Genomic DNA, 20,471 nt, shown 5'->3' on the forward strand with positions numbered 1-20,471 from the left:
CACGTGGTGACAGTGGACAGGAAACACTCCTTTCCAGGCTTTAATTTCCAACACTGGGTTTTATTTTACTTTCTACAAAACCATGAATTGAAAATCTAACGGAAAACTAAAACAGTCGACTTGAACTGCAGATGACAATACTGTAAGATATTTTCTCGAGCAAATAGGTCAGAATTTGAAGTGCAATAAATTGGATTGTTACCACTTTAAAGTTGTTTCAAACACTGGGATAGGAATGGTTTAAAATACAGAGAAGCCACCAGTCCTCCACAGAGCTACCTAACTACAGTAGGTTTGATTCCCAGCACATCAATTTCTCTGGCTGCCTGGCAGAGATAACAGCAAGCAGTGCTTCAAAATCCTAAAAAAAATATAAGAATAATAAAAAATTGTTCAGAAGTTTGTGAATGTATTCAGGAATTGTCTTTCTGAAGGTGATTTGTTGTGATGTTTCTGTGTTTAGAACAAGATTTTTGTGTCAACCAGTGAAGCTGTCGTCTGTTTTCATATTTGGTTTTCAGTCTTCCCTTTATCCAAAATATCAATATTACCTTTCTTACTGCTGCTTCAGTCATGTGAAACTGCTAAAAAAGTCATCCTTCAATCAGTTGTTTCCAATTTTGATAAAGCAAATGTTATGAAAACAAGTAATTTAGAACATTTTTAATAAATTGCTAGTGCTCTTGCTGCAGGAGTGGTCCCCCCCCACCCCCTTTTTTTTTAACTAAACAAACGGCCTGAAACACAATTTTCCAAGGACATCATTTCCAGGCTCTTTCATCCCTCAATTTCCTTTCATCTCTGCTCTGCTGAGGACACAAAACACACAAAAATACTGCAGAGGTTCCTCATTATGCTGAGTTAGAAAAACATTACGAATCAAATTGGATTCTGCAATATTTTCAGCACTGTGTTCAATTGTGATTGCTACTTATACACAGTCTGAGCACAAGCCAATCATATCACAGGACGATTTGCGTTAATTAAAAGAGTTGGTAAAACTTAGCGAGTTTTAATCACTAAATAACTAAAAAAAATTGTTAAATGGATGGGTAAATATTGGATCTATATGTGAGAACTTAGATGATAAAACTGCTTAGTCCAAGTCTGTGAGAGTATTGACTTTAGAGGATACAAGGAATTCAACTTCCAACTTGAAGCGTAATTTGCTCTGCTGCAAAATTGCTTTTGCTGCTTCATTGCCCTTCTGGAAATGAACACAGTCACGGCCTTTAGATGTGGCGGGGATCAGAAATAGACGCTCATTTCTAAGTGTTATGTAGATTTATGATAATTTAATTAATAATGGCTAATTGACCAAAAACTCAGATCAGCTGAGTCTTTAATAACACATTAAATCCAGTAATTACCGAAGGCAGGAGCCCTGAAATCCATTCAAGACCCTCGCGTACAAGGAGCGATGTGGTTCGACTTGAGCAGGAGTCTTTAGATGACACAGACTCCCAGCCATCCCAACAAATGCACACATCATCCAGGTCCAATTCCCACTAAGCAGGGGCTCCGGTGAACATGCCCGCTGGACTTGAAACAAAGGTTGAGCTCCTGTAAGCAGTCAGATTTCAGCGGATTCACAGAAGCAGACCAGCTGCCTGAGTCTCCCATTGTCTGTGTTTGCAGTGGACGGAGCCATCCACCGGGCTGCGGGTCCGCTGCTCAAGAACGAGTGCGCTTCGCTCCACGGCTGCGAGACGGGGGAGGCCAAGATCACCTGTGGCTACGGCCTCCCGGCAAAGTGTGAGTGTAAAGTGTCATGCGTGTTTGCGTAGCTCTCAGCAGCTTGGGTGAGGCGGCTCGGTGTGGTGCTGCTGGACCGCATCCAGGTGTGAATGTGTGGGAAAGGGTGACAATGATGCAAGGTGGCTGCAGCAGAGGGGAATCTGCACTGTTCAATTTCCTGTAAAGACGCAAGAAGAGCAGAGAATGTTTTCAGAAAGCACAGTTTAGGTTTTATTTAATGCCGAAATTAGCCTTGAGATTCATATTGTATGATTAATCTGAGTTAAAATATCACAGTGTCATTATAGTTTACACAAAATGTAAACCAATATGGTCAAATTTATTTTATTTATTCATTTTTTACAAGAATTATTATTCCATGTTTTAGCTTTCACAGCTATAATAATGTTTATTTATTGTAATTATTTATAATTTTTAACATTATAATTTAAAAACAGCTTTTAAGATCCTGATATATTAACATTTTGTTGTTTTGCTCTTTATCGTGTAATTGTAGCAATCTAATGTTATCTGTTCAGCTAGCTGGGCTATCTGCTCCGGCAGAAGCTTATTGATGATTGTAGCTGTATAACTGTAGTAAAACTATAACTTTGTTCAACACTTTAATGAACTGGACAATCTTAACTAATCTTTCTCTGGACCAAAGGTGTGAATTGAGACCCAATTAGGACAAACTTTAGTCTTACTATCCTGAGAAGAATCAACCCAGACTTTTTTCTTCAAATATAACAATATAAACTGGAAGCTGAGCTCAAACCTCTAAACTGCACCAGGTTTCTGTTGTCACTTCATGTGAGTCTGACAGGAAAATATTAAGCCAAATTATTAGAAAGACAGAAATTATACATAACTGCTGCTGAATTCATCTACATGGACCAGATCCTTGTTTACAATGTAAAATATATTATTTTATATGCATCTGATCCATGTTTGTTTGGAAACACAATTTATTTTGGTATAAAATAATATTTTAGTGGTAAAAAAAAGTCAGAGAATGAAGCTGCAGGTTTCTCTGTGATCAGTTAAGTATCAAAACTAGCAGCACTGATATTACCTTCTTTTTGTTTTAGTTAGCAAGTTTAAACAGAAACATTAAAGAAGGAAACCAAACCTGTAATACTTTAAGAGAGCTACAATTAAAAAAGCATCATTAAGGGCAACATTTCTGTCAAAATTTCACTTAATTAGCTAAAAATGAGCTTTGAGCCATTTAAGTGCAGACAGCAGGTGAGAATCAAACCGATGTAAGTGAGCTGGCAGTTTCCTTTTTGAGTAGGATAACTGTTTCACAGAATGTTGTTAAAAAACTGTTTCATAAGAAGGAATAACGAGAACAGGTCCTGAACCGTGAACATGAATAATTCAGTTTTAATGATGTGAACAGAACCTGGAACTGGTTCCTGATTGCGAGGAGCTGGCACAAAACTGGTGTTGCTTCTTCAGTTTTCACACCATCTCTACCGTTTTCTTATTATTTATTTATTCTTTATCATCTGAAATGTTTCCAAACAGATTAAACTGTTTTTGCTGTAAGTGGGGACGAAGTGTAGCAGCCTTCTTTCAGTGAGCTGACCAGCAGTGCACAGCAGCAGGTGTGGGATGGGCTCCATCCAGATGATTGCTTTAACCTGCTGTTTAAACTCACTTTAAAGGGTAAAGCTGGTAAGATAGAAAATATTTGTGTTTAAAAGTAAAACAGTTTAAAATGTTGGCGTCGCTTCATGCTTCGAACGTCTCGTCTTCTCCTAGATACATTTCAAAGTGTTTTTCTTTACAGTTGAAGTGGATCATTTTCAGCACCAGCAGGCTGTAGTACATTTACCACAGTAACACTCTCTGTCCATTTGTATCTCAGTAAATGGCTCTCAAAATAGATATGAATGGCAACTCTCCAAAGTGTGTAGAAAATGATACAAGTGAAGCATCTACATGATAGTAAATATTTTACCGGGTGTTTTAGTGAAAGAGGAAACGTCTCTTTCAATTTTCCTTATGGGACTGCAAATAGGAAAAGTTTTAGTCTTAAAAAACTGTCAAATATAATATTTATCTCTCCTTTTAGGTGCTGATTGAAAATGCTGGCGTCCCCGTTGGGTTTTGTGTTGCTCACCCTTAAATATTTGGTCACTGAATATTCAAGAATTAATATTATAAGCGTCTATTTTGCCAATCAGACTTGCTTAAAGGCTCCTTTAAATTACATTTCATTTAGATTAAATTAAAGACAGATAATCAAATTATCAATGTTTAAATCAATTGAATTATATCTTTAAACAATTACATAATCCACAATCCAGTCACTGGACCAACTTGACATCTTGTTTGCTTGCAAATCTTAAAACTACATTATATAAAATGTTTAAATATCATCAATAAAACGTCTTTAAGGTAAGGCAACTTTATTTATGCAGCAGACTTTCAGCAGCAAGGCAGTTCAAAGTGCTTTACATGAACTGGAAGGAAATGCAAACAAAACAATAAACCAAAGGAAAGAGCAAAAAGGTGTTGGTTCTCCATGTTTGGTAAGGTTAGTGAACTAAGTGTTAAAAGAAAAGGGAGTCATGTCCTAATGAAACTTATATTTTCAATAAAACCATTGTAATCCCCATTGTGATTTAAGTGAACCCTACAATGCTTGCTGCTAACATGCACCCAGCAGCTGGTTTATCTATATTTCATCAGAATGGAGGCATCTTGGTACAACTATCTCAGTAAAATGGCTGAACTGCTGATCAAATGGAACAACTAAATTCAGTACAATCAGACCAATAAAGAGACGCTTAAAAACTGCTGTGTTTTACAGACTCTCTCTCTCTGAGTTGCTGTAAATATTTGATGCTGAGGACATAAAACAGAAGTAGCCTAAGAGAATAGCCATGTTCGTAGATCACGTTCAGTTAAATTGCGCCTCTCAGAGGTTTTGGCTCAATAGCAAAGGAGAAATGATCCACTGCAATAAGAAATGTATTAATAATTTAGCCAATTAAATCATTATCTTACCATTTTCATTCCTCAGAAAATTACTGATAGTTCTGCTATTATGCGGCTACAAAACTTGTTTTGTTAAGTCTTATAATCTAGACTTAACTTGCTTGTGTTTGCTTTAGGTAGATCCATCCATTAATTGTTTATATCTTGACGGATCAAAGGGGAACTTTTGACATGACCCAGTTAATCTACCGGATCATTTTAGGACTGGAGGAAGTTGGAGTACCCAGAGAGAACCCAGGGCTTCACCGAGAGAACGAAGCCCTGGGATAAGTCGAAAACAAAAACAGAGAAAAACAATCATCTGGAGCCAGACATGAGTTCCTCCAACAAGTCAAATATTTCTTTAAAGGAGGGATTTTATACAAAATCAGCTTTTTTGAGCAGAGAGGAGAAGCACTCCATTCTGTTTCCACATTGAAATCAAGCCATGCATGTGGAAAGCTGTTGCTGATCCCAATCTGGATTACAAAACAGGATGTAAAAAATAATGTAAATATAACTTTTGATGCAGCTTTGTGTTTTGTTTCCTTATACTATAAAAGCTGCTAAACAATTAGAGTTCTTATAATTGTTTAATTAAACTCTTTCATTTCTTTAATTCTGCGGAAAGATTTCCCATTAAATATCAGGAAGGTAAAAATAACTTCTAGCTTGCCAATTTGTGTTAAAATGTCAATAAAATAAACTTTGTTTTTTAATTCAGAGGAATATAGTTCATCTTTTGAAGTAGTTCTTGTTAACTTGTTTAGCTCTGACTCAGAGTTGAACCAGAGGACAGAGTGATCTCCATCAGGAGCAGCAATAAGGTTCAGTCAAATTTTCGTATGCCTAATTTAGACTTTTGTAGTAGAAATCAGCGAGAACTGATCCCGTATCAGCTTAAAGAAGAGCGCCCCATTTCTCATTTGCAGTTCAAATTGAATTGTAGGATAGGAAGAGGGGGAGGGCCAGTGTTGGATCACTCTAGAAATGTGATTCGGCTTTATTGTAATATTTTACCCCTGCTTCACAGTGAGTGGTAGTTTTAACATGAAGCAACGGCATCAAGCCTTTTACTCCTCATAAAAAAAAATAAATTAAAAAAAAAACCCAAACAATAAATAGTGATAAGGATATCAGCCATTTAGACTCTGAATAGCAGGATTATTTTTCCTAATTAGACACTGAAAGCAGAAGTGCGCTGATTCTCATCTCAGACTTCAAAGTTTGTTTCACAGCTTCAGGGCAGTGCTGCTTAGTATGTAGAGAAAATTCAATAAAACCATTTGTGGCTTCAGAGAGCTGCACAAAATCTGATAAAATCACCCCGAGTAATGACATCACTTGAGTCAGCATTAGATGCAGCAGACGAGGAAAAAAAAACTCAACTGAGGGATTGTAAAGAATGATGGCGCTAATAGGTATTGCAATAATACGGAAGCCAAGTTTGTTCAGTGTTATGGCCACCCAGGTGTGTGTGTGTGTGTGCGTGTGTGTGCGTGTGTGCGTGTGTGTGTGTGTGTGTGTGTGTAGGTATGAGTGCAGCGGAGATGAAAGCAACAAGGAAGCTGTGTAATATCAGCGTCTGGTCCCATGGAGAGTTTATATTCACAGTAGAGGAGACAAAAAAGAGCAAGAGAATCGCTGATAAAGGCGAGCTTAAGGCAGAAAGGAGAACATGAGTAGAAGTGAGAGATAAGGGGGAAGCGGTGCAGAGGAGAAACGAAGCAGCAGCAGCATCGTGGGGGAGAGCAGGGATGAGAGGGAAGCTGAATACAGGGGGGAATTATGGGGAGATGGGTTCTTACACTTCCTGTTCCTCTTTGTTGGTTAGCTTGTGTAACTTTGAGAGACTTAGCTGTAGTTTGTGTGTCTGTGAAATGATGCTGCTGCTGCTGCTGCTGCTGCTGCTGCTGCTGCTGATCACTGTGCGCCTTTGTCTGGCTCCAGTCTGCTGCTTCAGCGTGTGCATGTTGCGCGTACAGTAAGGATGGCGGCGTATCAGTGGAGACGGAGAGAGCAGCCTGTCAGGTCCTATCACTCTGGTACCTGTAACTCTGTCAGCATGAGATCTGGATGAGTGGCAGCTTTCTGACTCACCGACTGACTGCGTGTGGGTGTCTGCACGAGCCTCTCTGCAGCGCGCTCATGTGTGCACGACCATTACCCAGCATGTGGCGTGAAGGCTGGCTCTCCCTCCTAGCAGACAAAATATTAAGTCCCGAGAATAATTCAACATCCGTCTGCTTCAGTGCTTAAACACTCACAACAGGGCTTGATTACCTCTCTGCAGGTGGGGGGAGAGAAAGGCAAGACAGCAGCAAGAGAAGGAGGGATAACAAAGCTAGCAAGAAAACCAAAGCGTGAGCGAGGCAGAGCCCTGGAAAAGGGCGAGAAATGAAATGAAACTCGACAGGAGAGGGGTGGATTGGCTGAGAGACGGGTCCAATCTCATGGACCGGCACTTTGATCTTGATTTGTACGGGCTTGCCACCAGATGTTGGATTTCAAGAGCATGTGACTCACCAGTTGCCAGATATCCAGGGGACGAGCTGTCAGCCCTCCACACAGACCGTCCATGAAGATCCTGCCGCCACTTAGCCAGCAGCATCACTTTATCGTAACCTAGCAACACCCAAAGTTCGCATGCGGGGTCGGGATGTTTACAAATGACAGCTCAAACATATCAGCTGCGCCCATTTGTGTTTTAAACAACATAAACAGCTGCTTCTTGAAATGTATAATCAGTAATTCAAAAGGGAAAACTGCTAAATCACAGAGAGGGATATATTTCAGAGTTTATATAAGATTAGTTTGACATTTGTAGCTTAAATGAAAATGCAGTTTATTTATATAGCACCAATTTACAACACATGCAATCAACAAAAAAATCATTTCAATTCAGTCATACATGCATTCCAATTGATCCGAGTTATCAAACAAGCTTATTATTCAAATTAGTTTAATAAGTTTAGATCTAAGGAAACGTTTTTCTGCAACAGCAGATTGCATCGAGTCTTCAACTTGCAGTATTAAAGTACATTTACTGTACTAGGCAGTCTTATTTTATTGGCCTTATCTGTCAGTTTAACTTTATGAAAAAAACAAAATGTTGGGTTTTATTGGCTTTAAGCCATAATAATCAGAATTTTACAGAAATATAATCAGCTTAAAATCTATCACTCTTTTTGTAACGATCCTCTATACGAGTTTTCAATAAAACTGATGAAATTACTCTTTGCTGTTCTGTTTCATTGAGAAGCACCTGTAAGGGAGGTTAAGTTGTTGTTCGGCTTGTTGCTCACCTTTCTGCCTGATGGCTGCCACAGATCGCTCACGCACACAGGAGAACCGCTCTGTGTTTGGCAGTTGTCAAACAAGGGAACATCGGCCAACTTGTTGTTAACCGAGTGCACCAGAGCTCACCTGTGTACCGATAAGCCTCTAACCCTGCCAACGAGCTCCCAGCTGGCCGTGTTCCCCTGCTAAACGTCCTGAGATGCAGCACTGCTGAGGAAAAATGTAGGAGGGCGGGTCAAGAGAGAACGGAGGAGGTCAGAACCATAAATGTTTTTGCTTTCCAGTTAAAACACCACTCTGTGCAGAACCTCTTATTCTTATCCCCACGGGCCTTTTGCTTGCTTTTCTATTTTAAAAATTAGCTGCAAAACTCACCATGTCTTCACTTCTCTACACGAACAGGCATGAGGCAGAAATGTTAGCTGAAGCTGCCATTCAGACTTTTGCTGTTTAACAACTACAGAAAAATCCAACTTAATATCTCAAAACTTTGACGAAGCTCAATTTTTAGTATGCTTTGGTTAGTTTGATTAAATTCCTGATGCTTTGTGCACGTTTGAAAGGTTTGTACTTTAATGATCTTCCGTTTCATATCAAAGTCAGAGCAAACTAGAAAGACAAAAGAGTGACGGCAAAGAGAATGAATAAAACATGCAAACTGACACCAAAACTACAAGAAGAATATGAGTAGATCAACAGATCAGAGATTAACACAAACAACCCGACACATGCAGAGCTTGCATTAGTGGCGTGGTCCATCTTCAGTGATAACCTGGTGACACTAAATGAGGATTGAGTTGTAATAGTACTGATAAAAATCAGTTTACTTCCTGTCATTGTTCTCAGCTTTGCCTCCCATCTGAACCCGTCTTCCGTTCTGATCTGGATCTCTGCAGTCCTGGTTCTGTTCTCCGTGTTATCATAACTAATGAGGCAGCGGCGTCAGATCAGCTCAGGTTCTCCAAACCTCCGCCAGCCGAGCCACTTGGGGAGAGACACAGAAACTTTCACTTCCTCGCTCTGATGCCACCTTCAAAGTTGTCAGCCGTTTTTAGCAGGCGCTTGTTTAAACTTTTCCACCAGGTGCTGAGCGGCATTAACATTCATGAGAAGTGAAGAATTTAAAACCAACATTGGCTCGTTTACCTCTGTCCTTAGGCTGTGAATGCCGCGGATAGAAATGTCTGCCTATGAACGTGTGAAATCCTCATCAGCTAATCTGAGCCCGTCTTTTCTGCTGTTTGGCGCTTGGCAACCGGCGCCTTGCGGTTCTTGCAGAAAAAGACCAAATCATGCTGCTGTAGCTGAAGATTGATTCAAGAGTTGGGAATCAACCAAACTGATGAAGACACAGTCGTTAGCTGAAGGATATTGAGAGTTGTGAGTGGAGAGAGGAGCGGCTGTCAATACTGTCTTTGAGTTCATCACTCATCCGATGCCTTCCCAATGAAGGTAATCATGTGTGCGCGCTCTGCGGCTGCTTGGGCTTTCTTTACATTACCACAGAACTTAGAGGAATATTCAGGCTTTATTGATGAGGACAGCTAGCAGTTATGGGAGCTTGAGGATCTCTGTGAAACTATAAACAAGCTCTCAGATTGGGTTTATTGCATTTTCATATCGTCTTTTGTGCTCCAGTGCCGCTCTTTCTCGGGTGGGTTTCGTCTCAGTCCCCTCCATCTGCTTCTCCAGCTCTCTCCGCCCGTAGGGTCCGGCTTTTAGCACAGCCAAATTCCCAATGATATGATCTCATTTATGTATTTTCCTGTTTCTGTTGTCGGAAAACATAACGAGTACGAAATGACACAAATGTGACCCATTAAGACTTTAACATTAACCAAGCGTCACTCGAGAGCTCTTTCCCGCCTTCTGCTCTGCGCCGCTTGGTTTTATGGGCGCAACAGCAGCCCGACAGACATTACCATTGGCATAGTTAAAAACAACAGCTGTGGTTTGATTTGGGCATTATTTAAATGTGAAATGATCACTCAGAGGAAGTTAAAAACCAAACAGTGTCTTTGTAAGGTCTTCCTTCGCTGCCCTGCTGCGGGAGCTGAACATGCAGCGCTGCTCCTGTCGGCAGCTCATCTCAAAAGCAGTAGGTGCTTCTAAACTGAGCAGTTTTCTTTTTGCATTCATGCTGCAGAGAGAAATGCCAGACCACATGTCGGAGCTGAAATGAAACTGCATTTCAATTCCTCTGTCACGTAGAGCCTGATTGAAGGCCACACTTTGCTTTTTTGATCTGTTCCGTTTAAACTGGTTTTTGTTGAGATGCATCAGAAAATCAGCTGGTGACGAGAGTTGGACTTGACAAACCCTGATTGGTGATCAGCCAGAAGCTAAAAGTCGAATCTTTTTTCCAACTCTAACTCACACTGTTAACACTCTTCGGTGAGGAAGTTGTGTGGAGAGAACTTGTTTGTTTCTAATATTAGTGAAATAAAAGAAAAAAGGAAACACAAAAGCCCATCGTGACGATTCAGAAGAGGAAAAGGCACCAATGCTGCTCATTTTGTTCAAAAACAGAGAATACTTTATGCCGAGCGATTTGCTGAAGCTGAGAAAGTTTGAGCTTCTCAGGTCTGATTCTGACGGGGAAACACGTTGATTCAAAGTGTGGCTCGGTTTTAATGTTTCACCTCTAACGCCGTGTCACTGCTTCACTCTTAGTGATTAGTATGTGAGAATAAGTTTTGATTTTATGAAAGTGATGAGAATATCACACAGGAAGTTGCAGCCCAGTAAAGACTTTGCATATGTTGTGCTCAAATCAGAGCTGCGAGGCGTTTGTTTCATATTCATTTATTTATTTATGCCATTTTATGTTTTATTCTCCTGTAATTTTAACCTAAAATATTCGTAGTTGTCTGCTTACATTGTTGCTGTTTTTATGGCATGTGACAAAATATTTACTGTAAAAAAAACAACTGCTGACAAGAGAGAAAATGTTTGATCACTTTTACTTTTTAGTCTACCCAGGAAGATTTTCTATTCATATTCAGATTTATAAACATTTGAGAAAATGTGCCTCACTTTAGTGTATGAATATATTGACATTATAGAAAAAAGTAATATTTATTTACATATTTGTCCTATTTTTTTTAAATGCTGAAAGTGTCTTACACACAAACAGGAGTCTGTGTTTATTTAGTGGAAAACCATATTTGTTTGCAGTTCATTAGCAAAACAGTGATCTGTGATATTTGTGTTACAATCGGACCGTCTTGAATCTTCCTGGACCGGAGAGCCATCTGCAAATTAATGTGGTGTAAAAATCTATTGCATTTGTTGAGCCACTGTATTTTTACTACAATAAATTAGACTCAAATTGTTCCTCTGCTACATTGTGCCACACATTCAAGTTTGCAGCAGATTTCCTCTGGCACACGTGTGTCAAACTCGAGGCCTGTGGGCCAAATCTGGCCCGCCGCAGCTTTTTATGTGGCCCTCTAGATTCTACACTAAACACTAAGAGTGCTTAAATATTATATTATTAATCAAATCAATGCAGTCTTTATCTGTTTTCTGCTAAATTATATCAGTCGGTCCCTCCAGTTTCTTGAGATTTATCATGGAAAATCAAGAAATCCCCACTTTTGCACAAACACAAAATTGGAAGTTTATTGCAGATTTTTCTCAAAAATTGTCAAAAAGTTTTACTTGTATTCAACAGCTGCCTCAGCCTTAACTAATGTCCGATTATAGTCCATGATCTATACAGCGAGTAATGAAAAGTCACGTTTACCATCATAAATAAGCGCAAATATTTCCAGATTAGTACCACAAACACTTTAATTTTTACTGCAGAAAAATCACAAAAAGAATCATGAAATCCTGGAGGAACTGGAAAGATGTTCAATAATATGTAATTTTAAGAATTCATTGATATTTTTTTGGCTCTAGTGGCCTTTATTTGATAGTTAATTGACAAGAAAGTGGGTAATGAGAGAAGGGGGAAGGACATTCAGCAAAGATCGCCAAGGCCGGGAATCAAACCTGCGACAGCTGCGTCGAGGACTAAGGCCTCCATATGTGGGTTGTGCTTAACCCCTGCTCCACCGCAGCACAACCCAATTCATTGATATTTTAAAAGTTTGCAAACAGGATTTATCAATACATTCTGGCACAACCGGCCCTTTAAAGGCGTTCATGATCTGGATTTGGCCCAAAACAAAAATGAGTTTGACACCCCTGATCAAATGAATATAAATGACCAAACCAAACCAATGAAGTTTTTTCTTTTAGTAAAAAAAATATATACAAGCATATCATATCTAATTCTTCTCAAACATTAGATATTGGGATTTCAACAACACATCAAGGCATTGAGCCAATAATATTTTTGCTGCTGTTTTGTATGAACTAAGCAAACACTAAATGTGCAAAGTTTGCACATTTTACCGTGATGTGGTTTTGATTCCTTGAACATTTTTACTCTGTTTATTTTTCAGAAACTTGACTATTGCATGATGTAATGTTTATATTTCTGTGCAATTAACTTTTCAAAGTTTGTAAGTGCTGTGGACTTCATGATTCCTGAGCCCTCATAATTATACCACTAAACCCCAATTTAGAAAAATAAATGAAGTATTTCTTAAAATCCGAGACAGACTTAAAAAAGGGCTGAATAACACTTATACTTAATGATTTCCTTCAGGAGATTAAAGGATAATAATATTCAAATATGAGACAGAAATCAGAAACCATCCTCCGTGGTTAATGATTTCTTTTTGGATTTCTTTCACCGTGCTAAATCCTACTTCTCTACTTTCTCAGCTTTTCGGAAATTTTCTCTCTTTTTTTCCCTCGTATTTCTTTGGTTTGTTTCATCTGTCACACGCTGTGTGTTTTTGCAGTGTCGTGCATTACAAGGGAATCGGTAGAAAGTGAAATATACTGTTTGGGGAGCGTGGGACTCGCACAGTTGGAGGCGGGGAACGCAGACGGCGCTGGAGAGGCTCAGATAGTAAAAGTGCTGCAGGAAACGGAGAGGCACAAATCAAGAGAGATATCACTCTGTCAGAAACTGCCTGTTATTCTCTCCTCTCATCCCTCCCTGCCTTCAGTCTCCCAGTGTCTGTTCCCTCTGTGGCCAATTAACGCTAATTAAAAATCCTCACTGGGGCTCTCCTGGACTCCTCTACATCCTCCGTCTCGGAAACCTCTGTCTCGTTCTTTTTTTTTTTTTTTCCCGCCCGTCACCTTGTCACTCTTGTGTCTCTGACATGGTAGTTCTGCCTGTCATGATCAACAGCTTAAGCACCTTGTTTGCCCCCGCTCTAGTCATCTTCATCCTAACCTTTGTACCTTTTCACTTCCTCCCCACCCAGTCTTCCTCACTCCTAAATTTGGTTCCGCTAGAATCTTACTCCGGCTTTCGTTTTTTTTTCTCACCTCCTCCCCGCTCCTCCTCTGTTCATCATCAGCGCCGAGGTTTCTTCAGTACTGCCAAGAGACTTGACAAGGCTCTCGGCTAAAGACTGTAGCACTCAGACTGTGATAACTCGCTAGCTGAGGAGGGGCTTTTTTTCTCTCTCTTTTTCTCAAGGTTGTCGACATCTTTGCTTCTTCCTGCCACGGCGTCAGCAGTGCGATCCTCATAAGTGTTAAAAAGCTTCATCAAAACTGCTGCTGCTGATGAGGAGGAGCGCTATGATGATGATCACAGCAGCAGCAGCCTGGGTGTTAATTCATTCAGTTAATTCATTTGCCTTGAAGGAGGAAAGGGGATCAAAAAAGAAAAAAACCGTCAGTGTTGCTTGGCTCAGGGAAAAGGAGTTGAAGAGGAGTGGGAGTGAGAGCGAGGAGAGAATGTCTTTGCTGCTGCTCTCTGATGAAGAAAATTACGTCCGCTCCTTTCTGGCATCTGCATCTTGTTCCTCTCTTTTCCGTCCTCTTATTTAGAGTAACTGCCCCTCTGTCTCTTTCATGGAAAGGTGCAAAGAGATAAGGAGGGCCACATGGGCCCCTGTAAGACTTTAGTCGTCCTTTTGTCCTAAAGCCCGGGCCTGGATTTAAGAGCTGTGTGTGCTTGGCTGAGCACAAACTGAGGCCGGACTCACAAAGGACCCGGCTAGCCTTTTTCCTGCCTTCTGCTTTAAAAGGCAGATAAAGAAAGGCGAGGGACAGATGGAGGTATGAGAAGCGGGAGGAGAGAGAAAGGGGAGGAGAGGGGGAGGAGATGGACGTATGGCGGGTCTCTAAGTATGAAAAGCAGGAGCAGCGACTCGTGGCATCCCAGGTAAGAATAGTGGGAGGCCGCTAGAGGATGGAGGGACCGAGGGCGGGACGGAGTCAGAGAGAGGGAGGGTGGGTGACAAAAAGGAGGGAGAAAAGCTGAAAAGGCAAACAGAATGAGAAGTGGGAATGACCGGATGGCACTTTGTCAAGTTTTCCCGAGGTCTCTGCCAGTGAAACGCCCAGTTATGACAAAGACTAGACACACATTCAGTCTCCTGCTGCCTCTGAGCCGGCTGAATGTGCAGGAAGCATGCAAAATTCATTCCGCCATCCATCCCGTCTGTGTTTTTCCCCTTTACTCCTCTTCTCCAGCCTTTGTGTTTATTACTGTTTAATGAAGAAGATCATACAGAATGACGTGATTTTAATATAACATGAAACTTATTCTTTCCTTTAAGCGCGTCTGTTGCAAACAAGCCTTCGCGTCATAAATGGGTCAGAGCGATCCGTGTTTTCACACGTTGATGAAAGAAACGTCTTCCTATTCTAATTGATCTGATAAGTGTTCGGGACTTTAAGGCGGAGAGCGAGATAAAACCTCAAAGCTCTGTGTTAAGAGAGAGAGGCTTTCTGCGTATAAGAGAACAACTGACATCAAAGCGCGCATTAGCGATAGCCTCGGATGCTACATGAATTAAATATCAGGCTTAAGTAAACTATTTGTATTCAACATCCAGCCCGTCTCGCCCCGCTCAAGTTATCTGACCCCCTTTTTGCTATCTGGTTATTTGGCTGATAACGCTGCAATTGTTTTATTAAAATGGCAATAGAAACATGCCTCCAGTTTTTCTTTGTTCTTTTAAAAGCTGTAATATTTTTCAAAGAGCGTCTTTTTTTTTGTTAACGGAGAACAACAGCTAATTCTTTCAGTAAATTATCATTTGAAAGTTTCTCTTTTTGATAAGAGCAGATTAAGATTTGGGTGGTGCCTGTCGATGTTTAAAACTTAACAATCGCCCCGCCTACAGAAGCACTCAATAAGTGGTTCACCAGTGACAGACATCTACTGACTTTTCCTTTGTAGTCACTCAAATATTTCAAAACAAGCAAATAAAAATACATGTAGCACTTGACTAATAATCACTTTATTTACTTACTGAAAAAAAAATAAATTGAGTCTTTTACATCATATTGGTTTTTTTTTTTTTTAACATGCCCTGCTAAAGATCATGCCCCTCTGTGTCAATTAAGATTTGGATTCCAACTTTGACTAGGCCACTCCAAAAACTTCCAGAAACTTGCTGATGTCCTTCAGAGCCCAGTGTGCACAAACTGATGGTGGGATATTTTCCTGCAGGATTTCCAGTTCATGGATTCATCAATTACAGCAAAGCATTCATGTCATGAAGCAGCAAAGCAAGCCCAGACCATCACACCGCCACCACCATGTCTGAATGCCAGTGTGATGCTCACTTTGTGAAATACTTTCAGTTTTACATCAAATGTAACAGGATATTCATCTTGCTAAAACCTTTCGGCTTTTGACTGCTGGGTTCACCTAATATTTTCCCCAAAGTTTATTTTCTCCAGTCTGTTGTTGTTTGTTGTTGTTGTTGTTTAGTCATGACCTCTGACCTCTGCAGTGCTTCAGATGATGTTCTGGGTTCTTTTGTGATGTACTGGATCTGTTGTCCATGAAATATTGGAGTAATTTGGGTCGACCAGTCACTGGTTCACCTCATGATTTCTCAATATAAATACGTTTCACATGTAGAAAAATAACACAAGGACAGAAAATCAACTGGCTTTGTGAACGAGGAGGATCTAAAGTATCACGTAAAGACAGAAAACAAGGTGAGATTGTGACTTGGTAAAGTAAAAAAAAAAAAAACAGTTAAAACAAAACAGTGGATATGTCAACACCTGACATGTACGGAAATAAAATCTAGTAAAACATTTGTTGTTTATTAATTTGTCCATAAGGAGAAATAAAAGGCAGTAAAGAACGAAAATCCTAAATTTCCCCATTGTGGGACAAGAAGGACTCTTTCTAAAAAATAAATGTAAAAAAAGCTTCTCAATATAAACAGATAAAATATTCCACCAAACATTAGTTTACAACATCAGGTGGTTCCAACTTCCACATCAGCCTCCTTTTTCTCTTATTTAGTTTTATTTCATTATTGATAATATTTTATTTTTATAGGTGAAACTTTTCTTTTAATGTCTTTAGTCATTTTGTCTTTCACACTTTTTATTTTCGGTGCAGATTACTTTAGTCAACTACTTTTCAGTCGACACACCATGTCAGCCTCATTAATTCATATTCCTTTCTAATTAGCATTCACGAGCTGCTGCATATTTTTACATGTCACATGATTACAATTAGGCAAATTTTCCTCTTTAGCAAGATGACAAAATGTTCTTCATAGGTGTGTAATTTTGCTAAAATGTGCAAAATGGGTTCATGTAGGGCTTGTTTTTTAAATTTTATTATTGTTTCCTGGTTCTGCAGTGTTCACATGTTTCTCCTTTTTACTTGTTCTTTATTTCCTAACTCTTTTTACATTTATTGTTTTCTGCTTTCAGCTGTATTAGTATATCTGGTTTAATTTTTTTTATCATTATTTTTTATTTTAGAATGTTGCATTTTACTATATTTTTAATTCTGTTTCTCCCTTTTCTCATTCTTTTTTTTATTTATAATTTCCGTCACTGTTGTCGGTTGCCTTTGAATCGACGCAACGTGTCAATTAGTTTCACTAATTCCCATTTCTTGCTAATTAGCATTCTCAGGCAGAGTTGCATATTTTTACGTCACACGATGACAATTAGAAAAAAATAAATCCCCCTTAAGTATGACAACAAAATGTTGCGTTTGCATACATATTTCTGCACAGCGTGCAGCTGCTCTGATGAAAGCCGCTGCTGGGTTTAAGGTAAAACTCCTGGTGCAAAACCAGCATGAAGGAGCAGCTCTGTTTTTTTTTTCCTTCCTCATTAATCAACAAACAGAGTCGAACCTTGAGAAACGCAATAAAACACTGCAGCCTGTACAAAAAAAAGAGAGCCAATGAGGTGCAGTTATTTTAATTGGGCCGTGTCTGTCCACCTTCTGGTGTTTTTATTCTGGAGAGGAGCGCCGCTCTCCAAGTGTCTCTCTTACAAACATTTACCTGTTTTGACTTTCAGAAAACGGCATTTATTCTGCTTCGTCTATTTGGACGTTAGGTCTGCGCCGTTTCACCGTGACGCTGCTCCTGCAGAAAGCTCCTGGGGACGAACCGGAGTTAAATCCGCAGCCTCTCAGGTGAATTTACTGCAGCAGACGAACCGATGTTTTTCCGACGTTTGGATGTCGAGATGCTTTCTACCAGAGAGAGTTGATTTTCAGAGGCAGAGTCCCTTATCTGTTGGAAAAGTCAGATAACAGCTCTGTGCATTCACATGAGGAAGCCTTGTATGTTTTTAGCATATTGAATTCGCAACAAACACACATATTTACGGTCAGTCATGCACACTTTGAGCAGACACATCCATTTAACACTTTTCCTCACATGCTCGCTCGCTTACACTCTCTCCCCTTCAAGCATAAATCCCTCACACATCGCAACATGCTCCACTAGCTCCCCCTCGTCTCCCCACTCTGTCTGCGTTTCAGGGTAATGTGAGCCAGCAGCCGCAGCACTGGGACGGGGGAGCGGGAGGAAGACGGGGAGGGATGTTGATGTATGGTGGAACTAAAGCAACCCCACCGATCGATAATGTAAACAGGAGCGAAGAGAGGCGGTAAATAAGGCCGACTCCTGACAGAACTGTCTACCTCAGGTGACGGAAGGAGAGCGAAGGAGAGGAGAGGAGGAGAATATTTAATAGAGGGAGTAAGACGAAATGAGCGACGCTGAGGAAGAGATGTTGGGAGAAAGTAGGGGAGGATGAGGATGTGTGAGAGAAAAGGTGGATGAGGAGAGAGTGATACGGGAGCGGACTCGGAAAAGTGAAGAAGATGATTTCAGATTTAATTTTAGGCACTTTAGTTTGAAGGTGAGGAGATTGGAAGTGCTGCTGGGTCTTCATGAAGACTGAGGCTCAATTTATGCAGGAAACGGCTTTTTCTGTTGCTAGTGTAGTTGAGGGTCACTGGCCTCATGCATTGTTGTCAGACGACTGGAGGGCAGCTCTGAGTTAGCTTCAGAAGTCGGAGCCAAAGAAGGAAACGACGGCGGTGGTCAGTGTGGCCTTCACAGCACAACAAGTGGATAGAGAAGTTTCACCACTTCTGTCATCATCATCATCATCATCATCTTGGCTTGTTCTGTTGGTTAAAGATGCTCTACTCTGCTCCCATAATGGCAGATGGAGTCGGTCTGTTTGTTGCATTTGTCTTCGTATCAGCAAGTGATTAAAATTTAAATGAAATCGATGTGACCGACACAGTGCTGCTAAGCTTGTTCATCAGGGGTTTATTGCCCCTCCGCCAATGAGTAAAATCACTAGTTACTGTGTCAGTAAGTTTGGTGAGTTATTACATTTTTTTCTGTTTTGTATTGCGTGACATATTCTACTTTTCCCATTGCTCTTATTCATATTGATCTGATTGATTTAATTGGTTTTAGATTATTTTGAATTTTAATTTCCTGATTTTTCTTTGTTTTGTGTTTTTTGGAAACCAGTCCTGTTATCTGTTACTTTACCCTTTTTATGTTTGTTTATTTGGTAATTATTGTCTTCAGTTCTTCCTTTTCATATTTAATTGTTATACTGACCCAATTATTAAATTAGGATATTATTGAAAACCCTGTTGGAGAAAATATGCCAAAAAACTATTTTGTGCTTACAAGGTAGTCTGAAATGCTTACTATAACAACTTTAGATAAAACATGTAGGTAAACATGTTTGGCTCATTATTTGGCAAAAAACCAGTAGATTTTGTCTCCTTCTTGTCCTTGATCAATGCATAATAAACAGTTATTAATGATTTCTAAAGTATTTAAAGATGATTTGATAAAATCTATAAACTATTTATTAGACCTATTGTGAATTGGTACCAATATTTCTGTTGCTACCTGTTCAGTTTCATAAACGGGGAACATTTTAGCCGAAAGCCCTGGGTGACGTGGAGAACCTGTTTCTGTTTGAAACTGAGAGCGTTGCCACGGTGACATTTAGTAGATGACATGCAGATGAATGACCAACAACTGACCCACCGCTGAACTGAACCGGCACAACAAAAGGCACGGCGAGCCGAGCGGCGAACCCGGTCGCTGCACGGCGCTCCCGGTGATGCATCAGCTTGGCTGAACAATTCCTTGACAGCACGCAGCCGCCGCGAGCTGCCGGGGAAACGCAACGCGGGGCAACAAAAACCACGCAGCTCACAGAGAACAAACTGTTTAATTGTGATCAGAGGGTCTTCCTCTGTGCCTTCATGCGTGATTGGGAGTTTGACCACGGTAATTAAACATGTGTCGGCGAGTGTTTGAGCTGCGGTTTGTGCTTCAGCTCTTGTGGATGATCTGATTGGTTTCTGCTGGTATTTCCAGAGTCATCCGCTGCTTTCTCGTCCGCTATAAATTGCCCAACGAGGGATGAATCACTGCAGTGATTCATCATATAGTCAGCTCTCTGTTGGCTCTGAAATTAGCAGCTTCATACAAGTATATTTTTTCTGAATTGTGTAAATATAGATTGGGTTTTTTATGCCCTCTCAACAGGCCCTCTATAGTAGCTCAGTTATGTCACAAACAAAATCAAGTCGCAGTTCAGCTGCATTAAAATCACTGAATAAACATGAGAGTTAAACTGGTGGCACTGATTTGTGATATATATAAAAAAGCAAAACAAATGAGACTAAAAATGGGATTTCGTCTGTCACGTCTGCAGAGCCTCGAAGGCTGGAGCGTAAACACTTTGTCCCCTTCAGTTTTCAGCTAAACGAAAGAGCCCACTGATCAATAAGTAATCTTAAAATCAATCGTAACACATTCTGAGAGCTGGTAGAAAGAAGCTAAAGCAGAGATGATGTGGTTTTGTCTGTTACGAGCTGCGAATTCGGATTAGCTTAGCATGAAAATATTTCAGCAGAATAAAACCTCATAACTGTCAAACAGAGAGAAGTTATTATTTACTGCATTTAGGTGAAAGATGTTGAGATTATGTGAGAATATTTTTTCCCTTCAGCTTGTTTGAATGAGCAGTCCTGAGATAACAGTGTGCCTTTTAACATCTGCTGTTCTAAAGCGTAATTATTGAGCGGTTTT

The 20,471-nt window shown here is 40.1% G+C and overlaps 1 protein-coding gene across 5 annotated transcripts in view; it reads left to right on the forward strand.

Moving 5' to 3' along the window:
- The window catches only part of macrod1 (mono-ADP ribosylhydrolase 1), a 176,550-nt gene that overhangs the window by 120,813 nt on the left and 35,266 nt on the right, over positions 1–20,471 (forward strand). For 4 of the 5 annotated variants that reach the window (XM_015007650.2, XM_088009497.1, XM_088009496.1 and 1 more), the window contains one exon: positions 1,639–1,755. The exons of the other annotated variant lie outside the window; for it this stretch is intronic. In XM_015007650.2, the coding sequence (XP_014863136.2) occupies positions 1,639–1,755 (117 nt within the window). The remainder of the gene's footprint in view (positions 1–1,638; positions 1,756–20,471) is intronic. 5 annotated transcript variants of the gene reach the window in all.

The sequence above is a fragment of the Poecilia mexicana genome, unplaced genomic scaffold, assembly GCF_051168715.1.
Source record: "Poecilia mexicana isolate PSO_F unplaced genomic scaffold, ASM5116871v1 scaffold_10, whole genome shotgun sequence".
NCBI lineage: Eukaryota > Metazoa > Chordata > Actinopteri > Cyprinodontiformes > Poeciliidae > Poecilia > Poecilia mexicana.